Consider the following 24,275-nt stretch of genomic DNA (forward strand, 5'->3'; position numbering starts at 1 on the left):
CCTTGCATCGATCGATATCAAAGATGCTTATCTTCACGTTCCGATTGCTCCAGAGCATCAGCGCTTCCTGCGCTTCGCCATAGGAGACGAACACCTCCAGTTCGTGGCACTGCCGTTCGGCCTGGCGACAGCCCCCCGGGTTTTCACCAAGGTCATGGCTACAGTAGTCGCGGTCCTCCACTGCCAGGGTCACTCGGTGATCCCTTACTTAGACGATCTGCTGGTCAAGGCTCCCTCCCACGAGGCATGCCAGCACAGCCTCGACGCTACTCTGGAGACTCTCCAGAGTTTCGGGTGGATCATCAATTTTCCAAAGTCAAATCTGACACCGGCCCAATCGCTGACATATCTTGGCATGGAGTTTCATACCCTCTCAGCGATAGTGAAGCTTCCGCTGAACAAGCAGCGTTCACTACAGACGGGGGTGCAATCTCTCCTTCAAGGTCAGTCACACCCCTTGAGGCGCCTCATGCACTTCCTGGGGAAGATGGTGGCAGCAATGGAGGCAGTCCCTTTCGCGCAGTTTCACCTGCGTCCTCTTCAATGGGACATCCTACGCAAATGGGACAGGAAACCGACGTCCCTCGACAGGAACGTCTCCCTCTCTCAGGCAACCAAAGCTTCCCTTCGGTGGTGGCTTCTTCCCACTTCATTATCGAAGGGGAAATCCTTCCTACCCCCATCCTGGGCGGTGGTCACGACGGACGCGAGTCTGTCAGGGTGGGGAGCAGTTTTTCTCCACCACAGGGCTCAGGGTACGTGGACTCAGCAAGAGTCCTCGCTTCAGATCAATGTTCTGGAGATCAGGGCAGTGTATCTGGCCCTAAAAGCGTTCCAGCAGTGGCTGGAAGGCAAGCAGATCCGAATTCAGTCGGACAACTCCACAGCGGTGGCATACATCAACCACCAAGGCGGGACACGCAGTCGGCAAGCCTTCCAGGAAGTCCGGCGGATTCTACTGTGGGTGGAAGCCACAGCCTCCACCATATCCGCAGTTCACATCCCAGGCGTAGAAAACTGGGAAGCAGACTTTCTCAGTCGCCAGGGCATGGACGCAGGGGAATGGTCCCTTCACCCGGACGTGTTTCAGGAGATATGTTGCCGTTGGGGCATGCCGGACGTCGACCTAATGGCGTCCCGGCACAACAACAAGGTACCGACGTTCATGGCACGGTCTCAAGATCCCAGAGCTATGGCGGCAGACGCCTTAGTTCAGGATTGGTCGCAGTTTCAGCTCCCTTATGTGTTTCCTCCGCTGGCACTGTTGCCCAGAGTGTTACGCAAGATCAGGGCCGACTGCCGCCGCGTCATCCTCGTCGCTCCAGACTGGCCGAGGAGGTCGTGGTACCCGGATCTGTGGCGTCTCACGGTCGGCCAACCGTGGGCACTACCAGACCGACCAGACTTGCTGTCTCAAGGGCCGTTTTTCCATCTGAATTCTGCGGCCCTCAACCTGACTGTGTGGCCATTGAGTCCTGGATCCTAGCGTCTTCAGGATTATCTCCAGAGGTCATTGCCACTATGAGACAGGCTAGGAAACCAACGTCCGCCAAGATCTACCACAGGACGTGGAAAATTTTCCTGTCGTGGTGCTCTGCTCAGGGTTTTTCTCCCTGGCCATTTGCCTTGCCCACTTTTCTGTCCTTCCTTCAATCTGGACTGGAAAAGGGTTTGTCGCTCGGCTCCCTTAAGGGACAAGTCTCAGCGCTATCTGTGTTTTTCCAGAAGCGCCTAGCCAGACTTCCACAGGTACGCACGTTCCTGCAGGGGGTTTGTCACATCGTCCCTCCTTACAAGCGTCCGTTAGAACCCTGGGATCTGAACAGGGTGCTGATGGTTCTTCAGAAACCACCATTCGAGCCAATGAGGGATATTTCTCTCACGCCTTTCGCAGAAAGTGGTTTTCCTAGTAGCAGTCACTTCACTTCGGAGAGTGTCTGAGCTAGCAGCGTTGTCATGCAAAGCCCCTTTCCTGGTGTTTCACCAGGACAAGGTGGTTCTGCGACCGGTTCCGGAATTTCTCCCTAAGGTGGTATCCCCCTTTCATCTCAATCAGGATATCTCCTTACCCTCTTTTTGTCCTCATCCAGTTCACCGATGTGAAAAGGATTTGCACTTGTTAGATCTGGTGAGAGCACTCAGACTCTACATTTCTCGTACGGCGCCCCTGCGCCGCTCGGATGCACTCTTTGTCCTTGTCGCTGGCCAGCGTAAAGGGTCACAGGCTTCCAAATCAACCCTGGCTCGGTGGATCAAGGAACCAATTCTCGAAGCTTACCGTTCTGCTGGGCTTCCGGTTCCCTCAGGGCTGAAGGCCCATTCTACCAGAGCCGTGGGTGCGTCCTGGGCTTTGAGGCACCAGGCTACGGCTCAGCAGGTGTGTCAGGCGGCTACCTGGTCGAGCCTGCACACTTTCACGAAACACTATCAGGATCATACCTATGCTTCGGCGGATGCCAGCCTAGGTAGACGAGTCCTTCAGGCGGCGGTTGCCCACCTGTAGGAAGGGGCCGTTTTACGGCTCTATTACGAGGTATTATTTTACCCACCCAGGGACTGCTTTTGGACGTCCCAATTGTCTGGGTCTCCCAATGGAGCGACAAAGAAGAAGGGAATTTTGTTTACTTACCGTAAATTCCTTTTCTTCTAGCTCCAATTGGGAGACCCAGCACCCGCCCCTGTTTTTTTGTGTACACATGTTGTTCATGTTGAATGGTTTCAGTTCTCCGATATTCCTTCGGATTGAATTTACTTTAAACCAGTTTATAATTTTTTCCTCCTTCTTGCTTTTGCACCAAAACTGAGGAGCCCGTGGGAGCACGGGGGGTGTATAGGCAGAAGGGGAGGGGCTTTACACTTTTAGTGTAATACTTTGTGCGGCCTCCGGAGGCATAGCCTATACACCCAATTGTCTGGGTCTCCCAATTGGAGCTAGAAGAAAAGGAATTTACGGTAAGTAAACAAAATTCCCTTTTATTACAAAATGAAATTCATGGTGTCAGATAGCATAGGATCTAATAGTCGGCATCCGACCCGATCTCCTACACTGTGGCTGCTTCCTACTGTGATCCGGGCTCTCCTGTCAAAGCAGAAGGAGGAGATCAGCTCCTTCTCTATGGAGCCCAGAGCGTATACTGTGCGCGTCACTTTTACCCCTGAGCACAGTGGCGGCGATTTGTGATCTGCAGCCTGGTATTGTACAAATGATGTTTGGCTGCGATCACCACTCCCCACCGCATGTAATCGCCTCAGACCTCTGCTCCCAGCAGCTCCTCCTGTCACCGCTCTGACAGAGAGTAGCTGCCGAGACATCAGGAAGTCAGGAGGAACTGCCAGGAGTGGAGGTCCCAGGTGAGTACATGCAGTGGGGAGTGGTGATCTGCAGCCTGAGCCTGGTATTGTACTAATGATCCCAGGCTGCAATCACCGCTCCCCACTGCATGTACTCACCTTGGACCTCTGCTCCCGGCAGCTCCTCTCATCACCGCTCTGTGGTGTGAACACTGACAGAGTAGCTGCCACAGGCAGACAGGAGCAACTGCCAGGAGTGGAGGTCCAAAGTGAGTACATGCAGCGGGGATGATGTTACGCTGCAATCACCGCTCCCCACTGCATATACTCACCCTTGGACCTCCGCTCCCGGCAGTTCCTCCTGTCAGCGCTTTGTTTTCAGCGCGAGCAGAGCGTTGAAAGGAGGAGCTGCTGGGATCAGAGGGGGCACAGTATTATGGGGCACATTATACAGTGGGGCACTATGCCAGCCATCCTCGATGATACTTTCCACATATTAGTATCGCTTTGCAGTACCCAACAAAATGGCTCCGCACTGTGACTTAAACTTCATCCTCCCTTATCCTTTTGAAAACGCCCAGATTGGGAGGGAGGTGACATCACACACATGAGAGCAGATTCTTTTACTGCAGTTGTAATGTGAGGCAGTTGTACACTGGGTTTTCAGTAGCTGTTCCCCCCCCTAGTGTTTAAGACTGGAAAATATCAAACTATTAAAAATATTTTTTATATTTTGCTCAATTTAATGATATTTAAACAAAACATTGAAATATTAATACTTTACATTTTTTTTTCTTTTTTTTTAATATGGTACCTTACTTTTAAGGTCTCACATCTCCACTTGCCTGTGTTTACTACAGGAGCTATAGTAGTGGTCAGTTGAATTGTGATCGCAGCTCTGGATGTTACTGAAGTAAAGGCTCAGTAATCCGATTAATGTAGCAAAGTTATATGAAGATTGCAATAAGATGTACACTGTTAAATGGAACTTTGTACTCTTATCCTCCTTTTATATTTTGGTCCCCAGGTATCCTCAGCATGATCATCATCCGCACCCTGAGGAAGGATATCGCAAACTACAACAAGGAGGATGACATTGTGGGTTCCATTTCCTGACACCGTCTCTAATTGAGCCAGGCCGCCTTATTGTCCTGTGACATGTCTCTGCTTCTTCTCACAGGAAGACACGATGGAGGAGTCTGGCTGGAAGTTGGTGCACGGTGACGTCTTCAGACCTCCCCAGTATCCTATGATCCTTAGCTCCCTGCTAGGATCTGGGATCCAGCTCTTCTGCATGGTCCTGATAGTGATCTGTGAGTGTGTAGTGATGGCAGGGTTATTGGTGAGGACACAGACTGGAGAACACCCTGTCATTTATACAGTTTTCCTTTTTGTCCCCTTTAGTTGTGGCCATGCTGGGAATGTTGTCTCCGTCAAGTCGGGGTGCCCTGATGACCACCGCCTGCTTCCTTTTCATGTTTATGGGGTATGACTATCTTATAACTTTTAGCCATTCACATGTATACATGATGCCTGTCTTTACATAGATAAGGGATATATCCCAGTGACATCTATTTTGGGATTTTTCCCAGAGTCTTTGGAGGATTCTTCGCTGGCCGTTTGTACCGTACTTTGAAAGGCCATAGGTGGCGCAAAGGAGCCTTTTGTGTAAGTATGTCACATCCATGTTTTTTTTTTTTTGTGTTGTATTTGGTGTTATGCACGAATCACGTCCCTAGCTGCATTCACCGTTCAGACAGGTGGGCTGATATGTGAGGTTTGCTTAGAGAATACTTGTTACATCTCACAGTAGCAATCTGATGCCCTGCAATCTGATAGTTTGCAGTATTTCAGTAGAATAAATAATGCAATTCCGGTGGTTATTGGAGTAGATAATATACAGGATTAGACAAGGTACAGTATATCACAAGTGAGTACACCCCTCACATTTTTGTAAATATTATCTTTTCATGGGACAATACTGTAGATATGACACTTTGATACAATATACAGTAGTCAGTGTACAGACCATACTGTCATCCCAGAAAGAAGCCTCTTCTAAAGGTGATGCACAAGAAAGATTACTGGAATCATGTCCTGTGGTCTGATGAGAGCATGATAAACTTATTTGGTTCAGATTGTGTCAAGCGTGTTTGGCAGGAAACAAGTGAGGAATACAAAGACAAGTGTATCTTGCTTACAGTCAAGCATGGTGGTGGGAGAGTCATGGTTTGTGGCTGCTTGATAGCTGCCGGCTGTAGGGAGCTACAGCTCATTGAGGGAACCTTGAATGCCAACATATACTGTGACATACTAAAGCAGAGCATGATCCTCCTTCCTTCGGAAATCGGGCCACAGGGCAGTATTCCAACATAAGGACCCCAAACGCCCATCCAAGACAATCACTGCCTTCCTGATGACTTGCAAAGCATGTCTCCAGACCTACTCCCTATTGAGCTTCCACGGGGGCTTCTCAAAAAGAAGGTGGAGGAAAGCAAGTTCTCTAACATCCACCAGCTCCATGATGTCGTCATGGAGGATGGAAGAGGATCCAGCGGCTCCTGTGACGCTCTAGTGAACTCCATGCCCAAGAGAGTTAAGGAAGTGCTTGACAATAATGGTGTCCACACAAAATATTTACAAAATTGTGAGGGGTGTACTCTCTTTTAAATGTAGGCTTTTGGTGTTTATTCTGATCTGTGTTTCTGTCCCTGCAGACGGCGACTCTGTACCCAGGAGTGGTGTTTAGCATATGCTTTGTGCTGAACTGCTTCATTTGGGGCAAGCATTCCTCTGGCGCGGTGAGTCCCGTATTCTTGGCCCTAGATCTTCATGTCTGGCGCTTGTGAGTACTATAACCCCTGTGTGTTCTGCAGGTCCCCTTCCCCACCATGCTTGCTCTGCTTTGTATGTGGTTTGGCATTTCTCTCCCACTTGTCTACCTTGGATATTACTTTGGTTTCCGTAAGCAACCATACGACAACCCTGTCCGGACCAACCAAATCCCCCGGCAGATTCCAGAGCAGCGCTGGTACATGAAGAGGTTTGTGGGGTAAGTGTCTCTTTCCAATGGTAACTGGTCACCAGTGTTACTGAAACACTGGGTCTATGCAATGTACCTTGTAGCTACCGGTCAGACTTTTAAGAGCCACGACACTGGTTCCTATATATAACTGCTTCCGGATCACCCAAATGTCCGGGCGCTCTGACTCCTACTGTGATCTATACCGTCACTGCATAGAACCGCAGCTACATGCAATTGTGTAGCTGCGGGCATGATGATCTGGCTGCCAGTGTATGTCTCTATAGTAAAGGCCCAGGCGGTTTATTACCATCTATGCTTTCTTTATCGCGGTATGCACATACAGTAGATTGGAGGCGCCGACTCCTCCATACACAGCAGTCTTGTGATCGTGGTGTGTATTGAGTGAGCAGGAGCTGCAGGATCCTCGGACACACGGACAGCTCAGCTATGCAGCCAGGATTTCCCTTGTAACTGGGGCCAATATGCCAGTTCCAATTACAAGGGAAATGAGATGAAAATAAAAATATTTTTATTTCCCAACTAAAGATCTTTTATGACTTTATGGTGGGCAAAATGTGGAAAATAAATGAAAAAAAAAAAGCCATTGTCAATCCAAATTGCGGTTACTAGCCCCACCCCCATAAGTGTGCCATATACGAAAATATTTGTTACAGAATGGGAACAACTTTTGTAAATGTATTTTTTAGTTGTTCTGTATTCATAAATACAAAATGGGATAAATGGACCCTTATGTCCCTCATTTTCCCACTGATATTGCCTGATAGCAGAAAAAAGCATATGGCAGTGACCTAAAAATGAAGCCCCACATATCACGAAATCAAGCTGCAAAATTTTACTTGAATATCCGAACGAGAAAAATGTTCTAGCTTTATAACCCACTTGTACAAAAAAAAAATCTCAATGTGACTGGGAGCGGTAAATGCCCTAGTCTTCATGTGTAATCCAAAATGGATAAATAATTGCAGGCACTCAGGTGGGCTGGCACAGCAGACGGCTACGTGGTTGGCTCAATTTGTGCCCGGCTGGCATCTTACCCCATCATATTATTGTCTTTTCCCAGAATCCTGATGGCTGGAATATTACCGTTCGGAGCCATGTTCATTGAGCTGTTCTTCATCTTCAGTGTAAGTTCCTTGGTCTTCTACGGCTGAACCATTAAGGAAAGAAAATAATGATTGATCACTCTTATGATTATGGGGCGACTAATGACATCTGGTTAAAAATCTCTCATGGGGATGATTCAGGATCTTACATAAAAGACGAATGCTGTGATCTGAGCCATTTTACTTAGGGAAACTATTCATGCCCTCTAAGAAGGCTGTCTATAATTTTGCAAGTACCAAATTTAGAAATAAAAAAAGGTAAAAAAATTAAAAATGGGGACAGTCTTATACTCCGGTGTTGTCTTACCGGAGGGGAGCGGCAGCGGTGGTGGAGCAGGGTCACAGGAGGCAGAGGCTGTGCTAGCAGCGGCGGAGGGTCAGTGGTGTCAGCAGCGGGTCAGTGACAGCAGCAGTGGTGGGTGTCCCAGTCTGTCCGCAGTCCCAGTTCAAATGATGGCACCCAGAGCGGCGCGTGCGCAGATGGAGCTCTCATCCAAGAGCTCCATCTGCGCACGCACTGACTCGCGGCGCCATCATTTGAAACCTAAACCGCGGACAGACAGGGACACTCGCCGCACAGCCACCGCAGTCCGCACAGCCACCTGCCTGTCCGCTTGCACAAAGTGGCAGCCAGCAGGCCGCCCACCCGCACAGAAAGGCAGCTGGGAAAGTGAGGCAGCCGACAGACTGCCCGCCTGCACACAGCTGCACAGACAACCCCCAAGATTATATATATATATATATATATATATGTGTATGTGTATGTGTGGTAAAATTGCAAAAAGAAGTGCCAATACCACAGTTGTTGTGTTGTTTTGGTTTTGTTTTGCTCATTACATAGTAAAACTGACCTGGCAGTATGATTCCCCAGGTTTATTTTTTGCATTCTGAGCTGATTTTTATTGATTATTTATTTTTAATTTTTAATTATACCATTCTGATGTTGATGTGATGTTTTGATCAGCTTTCACCGCAATGTTGCAGCGACCAGACTAAATGCGTAATTCTGGTGTTTCAATCCCCCCTTCACCCCCCCACAGTATGCTGTTTACTGATGAGATTAATTTATACTATACTTTGATAGCAGAAATGATACCAAATGTGTAGTTTGTTCTGTGTTTTGTGTTGTTTTTTTTTTGTTTTTTTGTGTTCTTCTCCCAACTCCCTCCTGCCTGCACGCACGCATGCACACTTTTTATTCTTGTGATCTTCCGATCGCTTCTGCTGTAAAGAGCAGGGCATCAGCAGAAATACAGACTTCCTATGAACACTGTCACTCAGCTGGCATTCACAGTAAGATCATCATGGCTGGGATAATCAGCTGCCATGACAACCCATCGGTTCCCTGCGAACACGTCAAGGCCGCTGATGGGAGCTGGGAATGGTGCGCTCCCTGCTAGCACTTGTTAAATCCTGCCGTCAGAGATTGACAGCAGGATTTATCTAGTTAACAGCAGCAAGCGATTCTCTGATCTTCCTGCCACTGTTAGGCTATGTTCACACACTGCGTTTTTACCCGCGTTTTTGGTCCAGAAATTCTTGGGAAAAAGGTTACAACCATTCTGCAGACATTCCTGCGTTATTCCCGCGTTATTTCGGGACATAATGTTCATCATTGCCCTGCGTTTTGCAGGGAAGTGATGTCAATATGACAGGAAGAGGAAGCTAAGCAGAGCGTAAACACACACAGATCACAGACCCAGACATAGAATACACACACATCACACTCACACACAGACATATAGAATACACATACAAATCAAACGTACATATTAAAAATGTGTACTCCGTCATATTTTTACTGTCCAGCCAAGGTAAACACACAGCAGCGGCCCGGTATTCTCAGGCTGGGGAGGGCGAGATCCAGGGTTAATGCCCCCCTCTCCCGCAGCTGAGAATATCAGCCCGCAGCTGCCCCGGGACGGTCGCATCCATTATGCGACAGTCTCGGAGTGTCCCCGGCTCTTCCCGATTGCCGTGATGCAGTGGCATTCAAGGTAATATAATGAGTTAATAGCAGCTATGCGCTGCCACTAAGTCCAAGCTTAATCATGGCAGCATCTGAGACAGCTTTCATGATTAACCCGTAAGTAAAGTGAATAAACACACACACCGAAAAATCCTTTATTTTAAATAAAACACAAAAAGCCTCCTCTTTCACCATTTTATTAAACCCCCCCCCCAACACACAGCTCCAGCGTAATCCACTCAAGTCCCACGATGCTTGCAGACTGATCCAGCCGCGTCTGACACATAGTAATCCATGCTCGTTATCATTCATCAATCCTCGTAACGAGCCTGCAGAAGTAACCACAGGTCATTTCTCACGGTTGGTAATGTGAACACACTACCGACCGTGAGAACTGCAGTGTCCTCACAGGGACTCTATCTATTGATTATCTATCTACAGTTAGGTCCAGAAATATTTGTACAGTGACACAATTTTCGCGAGTTGGGCTCTGCATGCCACCACATTGGATTTGAAATGAAACCTCTACAACAGAATTCAAGTGCAGATTGTAACGTTTAATTTGAAGGTTTGAACAAAAATATCTGATAGGAATTGTACACATTTCTTTACAAACACTCCACATGTTAGGAGGTCAAAAGTAATTGGACAAATAAAAATATTTTGTTTGGGTTTGGTTTATTTTCAATATTTTGTTGCGAATCCTTTGGAGGCAATCACTGCCTTAAGTCTGGAACCCATGGACATCACCAAACGCTGGGTTTCCGCCTTCTTAATGCTATGCCAGGCCTTTACAGCCGCAGCCTTCAGGTCTTGCTTGTTTGTGGGTCTTTCCGTCTTAAGTCTGGATTTGAGCAAGTGAAATGCATGCTCAATTGGGTTAAGATCTGGTGATTGACTTGGCCATTGCAGAATGTTCCACTTTTTTGCACTCATGAACTCCTAGGTAGCTTTGGCTGTATACTTGGGGTCATTGTCCATCTGTACTATGAAGCGCCGTCCGATCAACTTTGCGGCATTTGGCTGAATCTGGGCTGAAAGTATATCCCGGTACACTTCAGAATTCATCCGGCTACTCTTGTCTGCTGTTATGTCATCAATAAACACAAGTGAACCAGTGCCATTGAAAGCCATGCATGCCCATGCCATCACGTTGCCTCCACCATGTTTTACAGAGGATGTGGTGTGCCTTGGATCATGTGCCGTTCCCTTTCTTCTCCAAACTTTTTTTCTTCCCATCATTCTGGTACAGGTTGATCTTTGTCTCATCTGTCCATAGAATACTTTTCCAGAACTGAGCTGGCTTCATGAGGTGTTTTTCAGCAAATTTAACTCTGGCCTGTCTATTTTTGGAATTGATGAATGGTTTGCATCTAGATGTGAACCCTTTGTATTTACTTTCATGGAGTCTTCTCTTTACTGTTGACTTAGAGACAGATACACCTACTTCACTGAGAGTGTTCTGGACTTCAGTTGATGTTGTGAACGGGTTCTTCTTCACCAAAGAAAGTATGCGGCGATCATGCACCACTGTTGTCATCCGTGGACGCCCAGGCCTTTTTGAGTTCCCAAGCTTACCAGTCAATTCCTTTTTTCTCAGAATGTATCCGACTGTTGATTTTGCTACTCCAAGCATGTCTGCTATCTCTCTGATGGATTTTTTCTTTTTTTTCAGCCTCAGGATGTTCTGCTTCACCTCAATTGAGAGTTCCTTAGACCGCATGTTGTCTGGTCACAGCAACAGCTTCCAAATGCAAAACCACACACCTGTAATCAACCCCAGACCTTTTAACTACTTCATTGATTACAGGTTAACGAGGGAGACTCCTTCAGAGTTAATTGCAGCCCTTAGAGTCCCTTGTCCAATTACTTTTGGTCCCTTGAAAAAGAGGAGGCTATGCATTACAGAGCTATGATTCCTAAACCCTTTCTCCGATTTGGATGTGAAAACTCTCATATTGCAGCTGGGAGTGTGCACTTTCAGCCCATATTATATATATAATTGTATTTCTGAACATGTTTTTGTAAACGGCTAAAATAACAAAACTTGTGTCACTGTCCAAATATTTCTGGCCCTGACTGTATTTATCCATCTATCCATTGTCTATTTATCTATCCATCTATCGAATATCTGTTATCTATATTATTTTTCTTTGTCGCTCCATTGGGAGACCCAGACAATTGGGGTGTATAGCTACTGCCTCCGGAGGCCACACAAAGTATTACACTTAAAAGTGTAAACCCCTACCCTCTGCTATACACCCTCCCGTGCATCACGGGCTCCTCAGTTTTTAAGCTTTGTGCGAAGGAGGCACACATCCACACATAGCTCCACAACTTAGTCAGCAGCAGCTGCTGACTATTTCGGATGGAAGAAAAGTGGGCCTATATAGGGCCCCCAGCATGCTCCCTTCTCACCCCACTCTGGTCGGCGGTGTTGTTAAGGTTGAGGTGCCCATTGCGGGTACATAGGCAGGAGCCAACATGCTGTTTTCCTTCCCCATCCCTGCAGGGCTCTGGGTGAAGTGGGATCCATAATCGGTCTCCAGACACTGGGACCGTGCTCCCTCCGCAGCCCCTGGGAATCTGCTGGACAGGAGCTGGGTATCGTCAGGGACATGGCCCTGCTACTGTGAGGTACTGTGTCCCCTTGGGGACGGCGCATGGAGCGCTTGTGTCATACACGCTGCAGCACTGCTGGGCGTGTTGGTGCGCCGGGACTACCGCGCTGACCGCGCTTGTGGCCGGCCGCGCTTATACTCTAGTCCCCGGCTTCTGCGGCCTAGTACCGCATATTCCAGGTGCTCTGTGTCCCCGTTGGGACGGCGCATAAAGCACCTTGGGCCCAGACGCTGCAGCTACAGGTACTCTGTGTCCCCGTTGGCACGGTGCATGAAGCACCTTGGCCTCAGATGCAGCTGCGACTGCGGTGTGCATTTTTTGTCCGGGACTACCGCGCCGACCGTGCCTGTTTGCCGGCCGCGGTTTTTACTTTAGTCCCCGGCTTTTGCGGCCTAGTGTGTTAAACTCCCGCCCCTGAGCCTGCCAGTCAGGGAGAAGGGCGGGATGGTCGGTATGTTGCCGACAGTGAGGGCTGGAGCACACCTCGCTGTCCTCCGCCCCCCCTCACTGATCGCTATAGACCACCGGATTCCCGCAGACTGAGCCCTGCATCATAACGTAGGGAGGGCTGGAGCATACGTTGCTATCCTCCTTCCCCCTCACTGAGCACAGGGGGGCACCAGTTTTTCAAAGGTGGTCTTCCTAGGGTGTTGTCCCCCCCCTTGGTGCCGCATATATATGTGTTTATTTATATGGTATATGATTTCACTGTTCGGCAGCATTATTTGTTTTTGGCTGTATACCCTCACTGATTACTCTGCGGACGACAGGCTGTTGTCTGCTCTTAAAGAGTAAGGGTGCCAAGACACTGGCTTATTTTAACCTCTTGTGCGCCTATATTACGGGCACTGCACAGATGACAGCGACAGAGTTTGCATGATGAAAACTTCGCCGGCGTTCCCTGTCCAGGCGGCAGGGACAGAGTTACAGCTTTGCTGAGAAACTCTCTGGGTCATTTTCACTATCCATGTCTCAGGCTATGGACAAATGGTCGGCTAAGAGACTAGGAGTTTGCAGTCCAGACCGGCCCCTTACACAGGCCCGGGCACTGCGGGATCGCCCCAGGCCTCTATCGGTCTGCGACGAAGCGTGTTCCTGGGGTGGCCTCTAGTTATTACTTGGTAAACTCCAGCACGAACCGCAGTCCCAGTCCAGCTAATGCACAGATACTGTCCAGAAGCACACCTTCCCGGACAAGCGTTTTACTGAACGCCTTATAACACACGTTGTCTCTTCCTCTCTGACGTTGTTAAGGTTTCGGCTCAGTGTCATAAGGTGCCCTCCAGTCTCTGGACTGGCGGCTAGATCAGTAGTAGCAGTGGCTGGCGGGTCCACGCTCAAGAATGCCACGGACAGACAGAACTCCTAATGGGATCCATCTATGAAGCCATAGGCGCGTCCGTTGCCCCGGCCTTTGCAGGGGTGGGCACTCCAGGCTATCTCAGCTGCTCTGTCTCAGATCAATGCGGTCATCCTGTGCTCCGCAATTAGCGTCTTTGACGTCTCAGGCGAGGGTATTTTCATCCTCCGCCGGGCACAGAGAACCTTTTCTGCATGGCGGTCCAGGTCAGGGGAGTGGTCCCCACATGTCCAAGACCGATGTAGGAGACATTCTGTCTTACGGTCACAGGATAGAGCTCAGTTCTCGTCCTCCGACTCGTTGCTTCACAGCATCTCCGTCCCCCGAGCGAGCCGATGCACGTTTCCAGGCGGTGAACACTCCGAAGGCAGGAGGAGTTGCGATCCTCGTTCCCCTTCAAGAACGTAGTCGCGGCTTTTTACTCCAGCTTGTTCGTGGTACCAGATAGGACGGATCACCCCGCCCCGTTCTGGACTTCACACTGCTCAACGGACAGAGAACCTGACGGTTCCGGATGGAATCTCTCCGCTTGCCATCGCCTTTGATGGCCCAAGGAGGCTTCCTAGCATCAATCGACATCAGGGATGCTTATCTCCACGTGCCGATTGTATCAGGATATCAGCACTTCCTGCGCTTCGACATAGGGAACGAACACCTTCAGTTCGTGGCACTAACTTTCGGCCTGGTGACAGCCCTACGGGCCTTCACCAAGGTCATGACAACTGTGGTAGCGGTCCTACTCTCTCAGGCAATCTGCTGGTCAAGGCCCCCTCTCGGGTGGCATGCCAGCACAGCCTGAACATGGCTCTAGAGACTCTCCAGAGATTCGGGTGGTTCATCAATTTTTCCTAAAGTCAAAATTGACACCGGCCCAATCACTGACATATCTCGGCATGGAGTTTCATACTCTCTCAGCGATAGTGAAGCTTCCGCTGGACAAACAGCGTTCACTACAGACAGGGGTGCAATCGTTCCTTCGAGCCCAGTCACACCCTTTGAGGCGCCTCATGCACTTCCTAGAGAAGTTGGTGGCAGCAATAGAGGCATCTCCGTTTGCGCTGATTCATCTGCGCCCACTTTAATGGGACTTTCTCCGCAAATGGGACAGCAAATCGACGTCCCTCGACAAGGACGTTGCTCCTTCTCGGGCAGCCATGGCCTCCCTTCAGTGGTGGCTTCTTCCCGCTCTTGTCAAAGGAAAAAGTCCTTCCTGCCCACATCCTGGCCTGTGGTCACGGCGGACGCGAGTCTGTCAGGGAGTCTTCCTCCGCCACAGGGCTCAGGGTACATGGACTCAGCAGAGTCTTCCCTCCAGATCAATGTTCTGGAGATAAGGGCAGTGTTCTAGCCCTAAAAGCGTTCCAGCCATGGCTGGAAGGCAGGCAGATCCGAATTCAGTCGGACAACGCCAAGGCGGTGGCATACATCAACCACCAAGGCGGCACAAGCAGTCGGCAAGCCTTTCAGCAAGTCCGGCGGATTCTGCTGTGGGTGGAAGCCACAGCCTCCACCATCTCCGCAGTTCACATCCCGGGCGTAGAAAACTGGGAAGCAGACTTTCTCAGTCGCCAGGGCATGGACGCAGGGGAATGGTCTCTTCGACCGGACGTGTTTCAAGAGATTTGTTGCCGCTGGGGGAAGCCGGACGTCGACCTATTGGCGTCCCGGCACAACAACAAAGTCACGGCATTCATGGCACGTTCTCAAGATCGCAAAGCTCTGGCGGCAGACGCATTAGTGCAGGATTGGTCGCAGTTTCCCTGCCTCACGTATTCCTCCTCTGGCACCGCTGCCCAGAGTGTTACGCAGGATCAGATCCGACAGCCACCGCGCCATCCTCGTCGCTCCAGACTGGCCGAGGAGGTCGTGGTACCCGGATCTGTGGCATCTCACGGTAGGCCAACCGTGGACACTACTAGACCGGCCAGACTTGCTGTCTCAAGGGCCGTTTTTTCCATCTGAATTCGGCGGCCCTCAACCTGACTGCGTGGCCATTGTGTCCCGGATCCTAGCGTCTTCAGGGTTATCTCAAGAGGTCATTGCCACTATGAGACAGGCCAGGAAACCAACGTCCGCCAAGATCTACCACAGGACGTGGAAGATCTTCTTATCCTGGTGCTCTGATCAGAGTTTTACTCTGGCCATTCGCCTTGCCCACTTTCTGTCCTTCCTTCACTCCGGAATGGAAAAGGGGGTTGTCTCTCGGTTCCCTTAAGGGACAGGTTTCGGCGCTTTCTGTGTTTTTTTCAAAAGCGTCTAGCCAAACTCCCTCAGGTACGCACGTTCCTGCAGGGGGTTTGCCACATAGTCCCTCCTTACAAGCGTCGGCTAGAACCCTGGGATCGGAACAGGGTGATACCGGCTCTTCAGAAACCACCCTTCGAGCCAATGAGGGATATTCTCTTTCACGCCTTTCGCAGAAGGTGGTCTTCCTAGTGCAGTCACGTCACTCCGCAGAGTGTCTGACATAGCAGCGCTGTCATGCAAGTCCCCCTTCCTGGTGTTTCACCAGGACAAGCTGGTTCTGCGCTCGGTTCTGGAATTTCTCCCGAAGGTGGTATCCTCTGTTCATCTCAATCAGGATACCTTCTTACCTTCCTTTTTGTTCTCATCCGGTTCACCAACGTGAAAAGGATTTGCACTTGTTAGGTCTGGTGAGAGCACTCAGACTCTACATTTCTCGTACGGCGCTCCTGCGCCGCTCGGATGCGCTCTTTGTCCTTGTCGCTGGCCAGAGTAAAGGGTCGCAAGCTCCCAAGTCAACTTGGCTCGGTGGATCAAGGAACCAATTCTTGAAGCCTACCGTTCTGCTGGGCTTCCGGTTCCTTCAAGGCTGAAGGCCCATTCTCCCAGAGCCGTGGGTGCGTCCTGGGCGTTGCTGCACCAGGCTACGGCTCAGCAGGTGTGTCAGGCGACTACCTGGTTGAGTCTGCACGCTTTCACGGAGCACTATCTAGTGCATACCTACGCTCGGCAGATGCCAGCTTAGGTAGGCGAGTCCTTCAGGCGGCGGTTGCCCACCTGTAGGAAGGAGCCGTTTTACGGCTCTTTTACCGAGGTATTCTTTTACCCACCCAGGGACTGCTTTTGGACGTCCCAATTGTCTGGGTCTCCCAATGGAGCGACAAAGAAGAAGGGAATTTTGTTTACTTACCGTAAATTCCTTTTCTTCTAGCTCCAATTGGGAGACCCAGCACCCGCCCCTGTTCCCTTCGGGCTGTTTGTTCTTTTGTGTACACATGTTGTTCAGATTGAACTGTTCTTGGTCATGGTTTCAGTTCTCCGAACATCCTTCGGATTGAATTTACCTTAGACCAATTTATAAGTTTCCTCCTTCCTGCTTTTGCACCAAAACTGAGGAGCCCGTGATGCACGGGAGGGTGTATAGCAGAGGGGAGGGGTTTACACTTTTTAAAGTGTAATACTTTGTGTGGCCTCCGGAGGCAGTAGCTATACACCCCAATTGTCTGGGTCTCCCAATTGGAGCTAGAAGAAAAGGAATTTGCGGTAAGTAAACAAAATTCCCTTCATTGCTGTCAAAGCATTAAAAAACGCAGGGTCCACCCTGCAAAAAAAAGCACCAAAACGCGGTAAAAAAGCATGTGTTTTTTGGTGCATTATTGGTGCGTTTTTTTTAACGCAGGTGCACTAATCCTTCACAAGAAATTTCTTCGAAAAATCCTTTTTCTAGTGCGCACAGAGCCTTATGCAGGTGTCACACGATACGATCTATCGTGCGATCGCACGAGCGATCGTACCCGCCCCTGTCGTTTGTGCGTCACGGGCAATTAGTTGCCCGTGGCTCACAAAGTTGTTAAACCTTTGTCACACGTACTTACCTGCTGAGCGACGTCGCTGTGGGCTGCGAACATCCACTTCCTGAAGGGGGTGGGACGTTCGGCGTCACAGCGACGTCACACAGCGGCCGGCAAATGGGGGCGGAGATGAGCGGGATATAAACATCCCGCCCACCTCCTTCCTTCCGCATAGCCGGCGGGACGCAGTTAAGCTGTGTTCATTGTTCCCGGGGTGTCACACGGAGCGATGTGTGCTACGCCGGGTACGATGAACAACCGGCGCATATAAGAAGAAACGACTTTTTGAAAATGAGCGACGTATCAACGAGCAACAATAAGGTGAGTATTTTTGCTTGTTCAGTCGCTCATAGCTCACACGCTATGATATATCAAACTATGCCGGATGTGCGTCACTTACGGCGTGACCCCGCCGACATATCGCCCGATATATCGTACCGTGTGACGCCCGCATTAGAGACATAATGTCTAATCAGATCAACATGTGCAGGGAAAGATGCGAGCTTGAGTGCAATACGACCTTGGATATTCCAGTACGTCCAAGGGGGTTAAGCATAAAAAGTGTGTGTGTGTGTGTGTGTGTGTGTGTGTGTGTGTATATATATGAGATATGATATTCATATTTCATACTAATGAAATGCATCCTCCTCCTCATGTCTCCATGTTTTGCAGGCCATCTGGGAGAATCAGTTCTACTACTTGTTTGGTTTCCTGTTCCTGGTGTTCATCATCCTCGTGGTGTCCTGCTCCCAGATCAGCATAGTCATGGTGTACTTTCAGCTATGTGCGGAGGTGAGCAGCGTACCGGTTTCAGAGTCTTTTGTATTAATCTGTATACAATGCCCCATAGTGGTGGCTGCAGGCAGTGAAAAGTTTCATGATGTAGCTCCGTTGCAGGCAGGGAATTTGAATTTTTATGTTGGAACAATGGAGCGTTGACCCCAATAATCAGTTGTTGTTCATCATTGAGTATTGTACATAATGATAATTGTGACAGTGACTTATATGGGTCTGTGGTCTACAGGATTACCGCTGGTGGTGGAGGACGTTTCTGGTGTCTGGAGGTTCTGCTTTCTACGTACTGATTTACGCCGTCTTCTATTTTGTGAATAAGGTAAGTTTCGGTCCCGCCGTTGGTTACTCTGCCATTATTATGCTGGAATCTCATCCTCACCCTTGTGTCTTACAGTTGGATATTGTAGAGTTCATCCCGTCTCTCCTGTATTTCGGTTACACTACCCTCATGGTTCTCTCCTTCTGGCTCCTTACTGGAACCATCGGTTTCTATGCTGCCTACATGTTCATCCGGAAAATCTACGCGGCGGTGAAAATAGACTGACTCGGGGCTCCCTCAGAGCACTTCCAGCACAAGGCAGAGCCGGACTCCTTCGCCAAGACGCCTCCATCAGGGGACAGTAACCACCATCATCTTCATTATCATCTTCACGATCCAGAATGTATTGTTTGGTACTGTGTCCACGGATGGGCCGAGGCGTCGTATCCTAAAACTACATTTTAACCTTTTTGGTATTCCCATTTTCCAGTGCGGGTTTTTACTTTTTAGCCAGATCATTCCCATCTGTACCATTCTGTCCACTCCTTTTTTCTTCCTTAAAAATTTTTTTTTTAAATTATTATTCCTGCGTGTTATTGATCAGTGGGGACAAGGTGCGGGAGATGGGCACACTTGGACTTCGTGGTGGTTGGGCGCTCATGAAGGTGAGGAACGAACTGGAAAAACTGGACAGCAAGGCTTCTATGGTTCTCCTGGTCACATGATGAGCTGGTGGATACCATTTAGCGCTGCCAACCAGTAATGATCGCCAACTGGGAGGGGTTATTTTTGCCAAGGACTGTGAATACAAAATGAAGCATGTTTTCTGTGGGGAGGAGTCGGCCGGATCCTGTACCTTCTTGGGTTTGGTTGGGAGATTCTTTGATGTTCTTTATGGCACCAATCAGGTCACAGGCTCGAGAATGAACTTTTGTTACATAGAAAAGTTTAGTCCTCACATGACTCGTGCTGCAGACAAGGAGGAGGGGTTTTCTCACAATGTTGTGTTTTTTTTTCTTGGTTTTTTTTTTTTTTTTTTTTTATTATTTCTTACAATGGAAAGAATCAGCCGGGATGTATTCAAGCACATTACATGGACTTAAAGTGGGCAATCAGATATAAGTAAAGCGTAATCATTGTATAATGAAAAGTTTGGCCGCTTTCTCATACTTTGCTTGAATTCCTTACCGTTCTCAAGATTTCTGTTATTGGAGGATAGAAACATTCTTGATTTGCACAAGAGAGGCCAATACTTCTCACAGCTGAGTGTTTGTTGCAATGTATTGCTTCTCAAACAGTTGGTGAGGATTAGCTGCCGAATGCTCTGGAATCTCTAGTTTTACAACATAAATGAATCTTTCCACTTATTTTTTTTTATTTTATTTCATTTTATAATTCTCGTACGCTGCTAATGGTGAGGCCCAGGCACCATCTTGGTCCATCTGATGAGGCCCAGAAGAAAAAGGCTGAAAAGCCCCATTCTAGACAATCAAAGGTTGCATATACACAAATCTGATAGTTTGCTACAATGTACCAGTGCAGGTTAGAAGGATCCGGAGTCCAGTTCATAGACTAGATACAATTGTAAGTAACTGTCCACTACAAGAAGTATTAAACTTCGTTCACATGTTTCAATTTGATCGTAGCAAAACTGCAACATTTTTTTTTTTTTTTCGCATGATGGCAGCAGAATGGAGATCAGTGTGAACACAGCCAGAGCAAATTGTATAAACTGCATTCCTACATTAACCGCTATTGAAATCACTTCCGTATAAAGCAGTTTTACCTGTAGGCCAAATGCAGGCAGCAGTAAGCTTTTTATTCTGGCGGGTTCAAGTCCTTCTGTATTATTGATTTGCTCATTCACATTTTTTCAAAATTGATGTAAAAAAACTGCCATGTGTACGTCTTCGGATGACTATTCCCATCCAGCAAGCAGAGATATTGAAAATGGTGAGGAATTATAATGCAGTTATATTAGAAAGTTCTTGGTTATGGAATGATTTAGATGGGTTGTGCTGCGCCTCTCTATTCTGCATTAGGCGTAATCCCCCGTATGACAGCCGGCAGGTTTACGGCACGTGTCCTCTTAGGATAGGATATGTGCGTGGTATCTCCTTGGCATCCCGCCTTGCCAACGAGCAGCATCTCCACTACTGCGGAAGTAAGAAGTGCTGCACATACCCTTACATTGTATTCACATAAAGCAGGAATAACCCTTTCAAAGTGAACTGTCCCCGGCACACAGAGGAGGTAGATATGTTGGCTTTTCACATTTAAAAAAAACCCAACAAAAAACGGGTTATAAATCGATTTAATCTGTATAACCAACCTGTAAGTACAATAATGTGAAGTACTTAAAGGGAGACTCCACCTAAATATATTGAAGATTAGTGTTGGGAGGGCTATGACTATCCCAAAAAGAAGAAATTTGTAGCCTTCCGATGTTTTCTTCTAGCTTTAGTTGACTTAAGACAATGTGTTTTGTCTGTTCCCAGTAGGAGGGATGATAATAGATCGGCTGGAGTAGAATCCCCCCGATTCCATAGACGCTATGTACAGTCGTACCGTGATCCCTTTATGGCAGACGTCCTATCCATATGTGAATGCGATAACTTTGTGGTGCCGCCACCGCCTCCTCTGTGTTTGAGTGATCAGTTCACTTTAAATTATTTTCCAATTTTTAATGAATATTCTCTTGAAATTGCTGATTTTGTCTTTTTTTTTTTTTTTACTGTTGTCCATCTTTATGTCCTTTTTGTAAATAAATGCCCCTTCAGGTGTTTCATGTTGGTGGGATGATCTCCTCTGTAGAATGGAAACATCAAACAATAGAAATGGCAGGATTGTGATTAGGTTTTGCTCCTTGCTGCAGGGCTTGTAGCTTTTCCACAAAGCACTTAAAGGGGAATTCCACTGACCTGAGAAGTTGAAGAGGATATAAGCCTTCATCTTAGAAAACCATTTCTCTTGAACCCTTTTGATTATCACGAATACTTTTAAAGAGGACCTGTCACCAAATTTTCCATGTTCAATTGGACACCGAATATAATAGTGGCTGCAAAGCGGAATGAAACGTTGGGGTGTTATGTTTTTCGCTTTCTGTTGCAGAGTTATTAGCAATTGAAGAAGTATTTAGCACCTACTGAGTCATGAGATTGCTTTTCACTGGGGGCGTGTACTTTTCTCCCTGTATGATGCTGACCAATCATAAGGCAGCAACGCACAGCAGAAAAAGAACACTCCCCACCATAGCTTGGGGGAAGGTTTCTTAGCGTGTGAGATATAATCACACTTAAGTCTGCTGTGCTCAAGCAACGTGTAATCGCTCTGCAGCCAGATCGGAGCTGTAAATACGTTTGTGTCACACAGGTACAGCCTGTTCCCGGGCTCCTCATGTGTGAAATGTAATAACAGCATTCATATCACTGCAGGGTGAGTTACAAGTTTAACACTCCAGATATAATTGTGACTACTAGCCCCTCTTGACAGTGTGTTGGGGGAGGGGTAGTACATCAGAGCTTACAATGCTAGGAGAGGAGGAGAGATAAAAGTTTTGTGACAATTAAACTCCACTGCATTGCCCAATCCCCCACAGTGACCTTATCTGAACAGTGTTAAGCTCCTGTCACATTTAACTACTTTCCAGTGATCCCGAAAATGATACGACCTGATAAGGATCGCAGGTGACATGTCAAATAGTCAATCTTCCCAACAACGCAGCAACGATATAGCGACCTGTATAACGATCTCGGTGGTATGTGTCTGAGCTCTGAGTCGTCAATGATGTCGTTGGTAAGGCGTCAAACACACAGATGTATCCTGCCCAGCAGGACCTCGACGATCAAAAAATGGTCCAGGCCATTCCAACATGACCAGCGATCTCACAACAGGGGCCTGGTCGCTGTTGTGTGTCAAACGTAGAGAGATCGCTGGCGAGGTCGTTGTTGCGTCACAGAATCTATGCCTCAGCAGCGATCTCGCTATGTATGAAGGTACCTTTAGTCATCTGTGCTTTCTAATCATGCAGGAGGTTAGACCAGGAAATCAGGGCTGCCTGAGATTATACATCTCACACCCTAAGAAACCTGCTCTAAGCGACACTGAAGATGTCCTTTTTCTGCTGCATTGCTGCCTGCTTGTGATTGGTCAACATCATACAGGAAGCAAAACATGCTCTCAACCCCCTCCCTCCCCTGTGAAAACTGTCTGACAACATCTCCTTGGACTTGGGTGGGGGGGAGGGGTCATTAGGAGGCAAATACTTTGCTTGCTAATATCGCCACAAGGAAAGGTGAAAAGTAGTTTAAGGCTATGTGCGCACTTACCGGATTTTGCCGCGGATTTGCTGCATGTTTCGCTGCAGAAAATGTTCATAACATCTCTGCAGTGAATCACCAGCAAATCCTATGGAGAAAAAAAATCCTGTGCGCACTGGGCGGAATTTGACAGCTGCATGTTTTGCTGCGGGAATCCCGCAGCAAAAACAAGTGCATGTCACTTCTTTTCCGCACATCGCTGCGGAATTTCACTCCATTGACTCCAATGTTAATCATGAAATCCTGCAGGGAATAACGCAGGCAGCAAATTCTGTGCGGTTCACTGCGTTTTCCTGCGTTATTCCCTGCGGTATTTTGCGGTTTACCTCCGGTAATGTACATCGCTTGTCTGTGGTTTTGCAGGGAAGTGATGTCATTACAGGAAGAGGAAGCCGTGCAGAGTAAACACACACACACATCACAGACACAGAACACATCACAGACATAGAACACAGACACATAGAACACACATAGAAAGAAAACGGAAATATAGAAAACAAAGAACGTGGGCTCCGCTGCATATTTACCTTCCAGCGGAGGTAAGCACACAGCGGCGGCCCGGTATTCTCAAGCTGGGGAGGGAGAGGGGCAGGGATAATGTCCCCTGCCTCACTCCCCCTCCCGCAGCCGAGAATATCAGCCGCAGCTGCCCCGGGACTGTCGCAATATCAGCCGCAGCTGCCCCGGGACTGTCGCATCCATTATGCGGCACTACCGGCGTGTCCTCTTTTCTTCTTGCCACCGTGTAGCAGTGGCAGCAAGGTAATACAAGGGGTTAATGATGGTGAGGGACCACCGCCATTAACTCCAGGCTTGATCATGGCAGCGTCTATGTGACAGCTGACATGATCAACCCGTAAGTAAAGTGAAAAAAACACAGACACCGAAAAATCCTTTATTTTAAATAAAACAAACAAGCCTCGTTCACCATTTTATTAACCCCTCCCGCACCAAAGCTCCGGCGTAATCCACAGGTCCTGCACTGCTGACATCCAGCCGCGATGTGTCACAGACACAGCGCTGAATGAAAGCAGCAGACAGCAGAGGTAATTACCGGTCATTTCCCACGGCCGGTAATGTGAACTCACTGCCGACCGTGGGAAATGCAGCGATCTGTCATCTATCTATCTATCCCTCTGTCTGTCTATCTACTATCTCAGAATTAAATTTTTTTTTTTTTTTTCTCAATGTGCTTTATTGCATTGAATGCAATAAAGCACATCCCAACCTGCACGCGGCAAAACCGCGATCAAACCGCGGCAAACCGCATGCGGTTTTCGGGTGCGGCTTCCCGCGGTTTTTTACCGCGGGTGCGGTAATCTTTGACAGCATGCGGAATTTTCTCAAGAAAATTCCATTTCCCAGTGCGCACAAGGCCTTATGCAACTATTCCATGGTTTTCTGATCGGTGCTATTGCAGCTCAGCCATATTCACATCAATGGAACTGAGCTGTAAGACTGCATACGAACCATGGTCAGGGGGTGCCATTCGGGAGCCATGTTTTCTACGTTTTTGCCAAATTAGCTTGAAGCTGCAATGTAAATACAAAATAGAGCAGTAATCTGGCACTGTCAGTGCTTTATACAGCATATGTTTGAATCCAGTGCTGTACATTTTTTTTTTTTCTTTTTATTACATTCTTTTTACGCCTCCATAGATCATTTTGACCAAGTGGAGTCGTAAAATGCGTCTGAT

General features: G+C 48.2%; 1 protein-coding gene across 1 annotated transcript in view; it reads left to right on the forward strand.

Annotated features, from left to right (window-relative positions):
• The window catches only part of TM9SF4 (transmembrane 9 superfamily member 4), a 46,244-nt gene extending 25,198 nt beyond the window's left edge, over nt 1-21,046 (forward strand). Inside the window, exons 9-18 of the mRNA XM_075350550.1 lie at nt 4,319-4,389; nt 4,472-4,604; nt 4,696-4,777; nt 4,884-4,959; nt 6,009-6,092; nt 6,168-6,343; nt 7,398-7,461; nt 17,879-17,998; nt 18,231-18,320; nt 18,396-21,046. Coding sequence (XP_075206665.1) covers nt 4,319-4,389; nt 4,472-4,604; nt 4,696-4,777; nt 4,884-4,959; nt 6,009-6,092; nt 6,168-6,343; nt 7,398-7,461; nt 17,879-17,998; nt 18,231-18,320; nt 18,396-18,545 — 1,046 coding nt within the window. The 3' untranslated portion in view covers nt 18,546-21,046. The remainder of the gene's footprint in view (nt 1-4,318; nt 4,390-4,471; nt 4,605-4,695; nt 4,778-4,883; nt 4,960-6,008; nt 6,093-6,167; nt 6,344-7,397; nt 7,462-17,878; nt 17,999-18,230; nt 18,321-18,395) is intronic.
• Nucleotides 21,047-24,275: the final 3,229 nt, after the last annotated feature.

Source organism: Anomaloglossus baeobatrachus, chromosome 5 (genome assembly GCF_048569485.1).
Source record: "Anomaloglossus baeobatrachus isolate aAnoBae1 chromosome 5, aAnoBae1.hap1, whole genome shotgun sequence".
NCBI classification, from domain to species: Eukaryota; Metazoa; Chordata; class Amphibia; order Anura; family Aromobatidae; genus Anomaloglossus; species Anomaloglossus baeobatrachus.